Genomic DNA, 4,408 nt, shown 5'->3' on the forward strand with positions numbered 1-4,408 from the left:
GTTTACTTTGACAGTTTTCCACTTTGTTTTGGGAGCCTCCAACAACTTATATTTGTAATCTGTATTCAATGGCACAGGAATGGAATTGTCATTAGAGGCACCTCACAGATTCGAATACATTTACCCTTGATGTTGCTTCTGGTGATAAATGAAATATTTGCAGATGATGTTTATATGGTGGATGACACCCGTTCGATAACCTGTCAACCCATAAGGCAATTAAGTCTCTGGGCATACATTCGAATGCCAATCATGACAACATATTAACAGACGAGGTTGTACTAATTTAGTTCTATGTCCTGCCCACTCTATCATTATTTTCTACAACTTGAAAATAAGATATCCTTATGATTTAATTTTCACTGCATAAACGATTTACATTAGTAATCTGTGGTTATTTAGTTTATTTTTCTTTTCTTGTTTTTTTTTTCAAGGAAATAAATAATTTACATTTTAAATTCTTAAGTGATTATACCAGATTTAGACTTATAATTTTTTTGTAATAAATATTAATACTTTTTGTTAGTCTAGAATATATTATAAGGAATGTGTTGATATAGTGTCGATAAACATCTTCAAAATATATACATATATTTTCATCGTAATATATGTACATGAAGAACAAAATAAAAATGATAATACTTGTATGTTTTTTTTTGGAATGTAAGTATACAGATTTCAATATAATTTTAACTATGTTAAAACAAAATAAATATAAATACGAAGTTTAACAAAATAAAGTCTTATGTTTTAGGAAACAAAAATATATACGTATGTACTAGAATCAGTACATGATGGTGCTTTAAAAGCAATTTCAGTTTTTGTTTTACTTATATGTGGAATGTTTTGTTGTAGTTTTTATATGGAATACTTTCCTAACTTAATATCTACTTTGTGATGTCTTTTAATCTTCTTCAGTCAATTCAGTCGAAAGCATTTGATCCAAGTTAGCCGAATGAATACCATTCATCATGTGCCGTGAATCACCATCATTATCTGTCGTTGTTGATGACACATCATCCGAGTCACTGTCATCATCGTCATCATCTTCATCGTCGTCGTCGTCTTCGTCATCATCATCATCGTCCCCAACTAGACCATCAATACCACCACCACAATCACCATTGACATTTTCCTGCGATTCGTTATCATCTTGAGATTGTGATGATTGGTGTTGCATTTGTTCATCGTGTTGTTGCAATTGTATTTGTACACCATCCTGTTCATCAATGTCGGGATTTTCTGGATAACTTTGTACGGTTTCTTGTTCATTATCGTGATTTCCATGAGTTTCGTTATTCTCCTCTTCCGCTTCCGCTTCAGCATCTTCTTGTTCTTGCTGGACCATTTCTTCGGTAGAAAATTCATGTTCTGGATGTTCACCCATACCATCTTGGGAATCCACAGCCTCCTCATTATCCAATTCATGACTTTCTCCCAAATTGTGGAACTCTTCGTGTTCAATTAGTTCTTGATTGGATTGAGAATTTAAATGTTGCTCTTCCATGTCATTTCTGCGAGTAGCTATACTACCCACTAACTCCTTAACCGATTTCATAATTTCATAGGTCTGCATTTGGAATGTTTCCATTATCATACGATCCTGTTGCATTTGGAATTCATGTTCTTTCTGCAACAATTCGTGTTGTTTATCAAAGAATTCTCGCATCATTTGAGTTTGAATTTGTCGCATGTTGGTGCTCAAATCAATGATGACATTTTGTAGATGTTTTCCATAACGTCGACTCTCCTCTTTTTGGTTAGGAAGTGGTTGGGGCTGTTGCAGGACAGGCATATCCTCATCATCGCTGGGGATTTTGCGGAATTTAGTTGGAGTGTTGCGCTGTTGCTGGGACCAATCCAATCTACGTTTACGATACGATACACCATTTTGTGTAACTTGACCACTGATCATTGCCGTCCCTTCTTGTTGTTGTTGTTGTTGTATTTGCTGTGGGAATCTTTCACCGTTTACTTGCAGTTCAGCACGAGGCGGTGAAATTGATTCCTCTAAATCTGGTATTAATCTTTCGGGTCGTAATGAATATGGCGTTTTGCGCATTGGTACCTGTTTTAATTTCGGATAATTGTTCGATGGGGAGGCGGAGGAAGCCCGACTAGTTTGGAGATCATTTAATAGACGTAAAGCTGCTGCGTTTTGAATTTCATTGGGAGGCATTGATAGTTTGGGTAGAAGTTTTCTTTGTCCAACTTTGGCTGGATTATTGTTGTTGGAAATTTTTGGAGTCACACTTATAGTGGGGATAGTGGCAATTTGTATTTGTCGTGGTGATGGTGGCATTGTGAGTGGTGGTGGTGGACGACTTGCTGCCAGAGCATTGCTCGAGTTTGGCGCTTTTGCAAATGGAGCTACTCTTAATGGTGGCATCTGCTGTAGATTGGGTAGAGCTGTTGTGACTGTTGTGATGGGTGTGGAAGTTGCTGCTGGTAAGATCTTTTGTTTTGGTGGACGTCCACGGCCCCTATGTGGTATTTCTAATGTCTTTTTTGTTTGATTTTCAATAACGGTATTTGTAGGCTTATCGGGGATTTGTACTTTCTCACTTATAGTACCATTTAACTGATTTTCGGTGGCCGTTTCAGTTTTATTGTTTTCCACAGCATTGTAACCTATAAAAAAATAATATATTTGTAAATTATTGTTGTAAAATACAAAAAAAAAAAAATATATATTTCCTCTTACCTGTATCAGTGGGTTCATCTTTAACCAAACCCAAACTAAAACCAAAAATTGGATGAGCCATATCAAAATTGTCTCCCGTTTGATTGGCGTCATTTCCAGCCAACTTTGCCGCCGGTCCCCCACCATCAACACTTGCCCTTGAAACATGACCAGCATTGGAATTATCTCCATCCATGGAAGCTGTGGTCGAGGTGCCACATTCACTCATTCCCTGATTGTAAGTGGTAATCATCTGATGTATGGTCTCATAGATGTCATGCGGTATCATACGCGGTATTACACCATTACGACGCGATGTCATATAAGTACTTTTCAGAAATTTCCATTTAGTCCATATCTGAACGTGTGACTTCTTGATGAATCCATTTTTATGCATTATTGCCGCCACATCCTTAAAGACATTTTCACTTTTCACCGTCTTATCGTTGAGCTTCTCTAAAGCTTTGGTCTGCTGCATTACCACCAGCATTTCCATGACTTCATCATTACGCCAGAGATTGCGTTCGGTTCGTTCTTTGGAGTTTGAGCCACCACCAGCGCCACTACTGCTATTGTTTTGGCTGTCATTATTTTTGCCCGTATTGGCCAGTGGAGTTAGTAAAGCATCAACATCACCTATAACACCATTTCCAGCCGCGGCGGTGCTCAACAATTGATTGATGTGATTGTGTTGTGGCATTTTCTTAAATATCGGCTTTATTTCTATGCTGGAATTTGGAAACTTTTTCAGGGAGATCTCACTGCCATTGGTGTGTTTTTGTCGCGGTATTAACATTGGAATTTAGTTGAAAGGACGTACAGCGTTCTTATTGGAATGTTGGCTGGAATAGAAAAAATTTATTAATAGAGATTAGTTATGAATGGAATACTGAGGGTTCCTTAAAAAGGCTATGCATGAAAAATGGGTTTGGTAGTTTTCCTCGTCATATTGGGAGCCAACAACTAAGGAATTTTATTGAGAAAATGCTGAAAAGTAAAAATCATCAGATGCACCTTACAGGTTGGAATACTTTTACCCTTGCTGTAGGCACCTGAAGTTAAAAGAAATGCTTGCAAACATAAAACTAATGGTTTGACATACACAAATGATTTGGCGGGCTGGGTTTAAAATATCGATTTTCTGCTAAATCCTACAAAGCCTATAAAAGAGACATTTACGGTCACAAATCATATCTATAGCTATGAGCAAAATATTTAAATTTTTATCATTTAGTTCGCTTTCAGGTAGCCAGAAATACAAGAAGGCTTGAATACATTCGGACATGCCGGACCCTACCATACATGACTGATAATTGTACCATTTTGGGTAATGACGATAAATTTATGGGGGCTACTTGAAACTTGGGCCAATATTAATAATTTCTGGTACGGGCATGTGCTGTACAATGAGAATCCAAAATACTAAATTACAGCCAATTTAATTGAAAAACGTGTCCAAAATACCGAATATGGGGAGGTATCGTTATATGGGGCTACCGTTATGTGCGGGCTACACCAAAACGTGAACCGATATTTTCTATTTGCAATACCAAACATCCTAGGAGTACTAGCAATGTCGGAGCTCTATCTTAAATATTGCGATCTCTATTGTGATTTCAACAGACGGACAGAGACACGGACATGCATAAATCGACATAAAATTTTGTTCTGATCAAGTTTATATATACTTTGTGAGGTCTCCGGTGAATATTTCGAGGCATTGCA

General features: G+C 37.2%; 1 protein-coding gene across 1 annotated transcript; it reads right to left on the reverse strand.

The window, feature by feature from the left end:
- Positions 1-1,093: 1,093 nt before the first annotated feature.
- Positions 1,094-3,430, reverse strand: LOC133337667 (protein split ends-like; the record flags this gene model as incomplete). The annotated part of the gene is made up of 2 exons (XM_061545874.1): positions 2,705-3,430; positions 1,094-2,631 (listed from the first exon to the last, which is right to left on the reverse strand). Coding segments are annotated over exons 1-2 (2,217 nt in total), but the record flags the coding sequence as incomplete, so codon positions are not given.
- Between the last annotated feature and the right edge of the window lie 978 nt (positions 3,431-4,408).

The sequence above is a fragment of the Musca vetustissima genome, unplaced genomic scaffold (genome assembly GCF_032173495.1).
Source record: "Musca vetustissima isolate MV318-11 ecotype Yass unplaced genomic scaffold, APGP_CSIRO_Mvet_v1 utg16256, whole genome shotgun sequence".
NCBI classification, from domain to species: Eukaryota; Metazoa; Arthropoda; class Insecta; order Diptera; family Muscidae; genus Musca; species Musca vetustissima.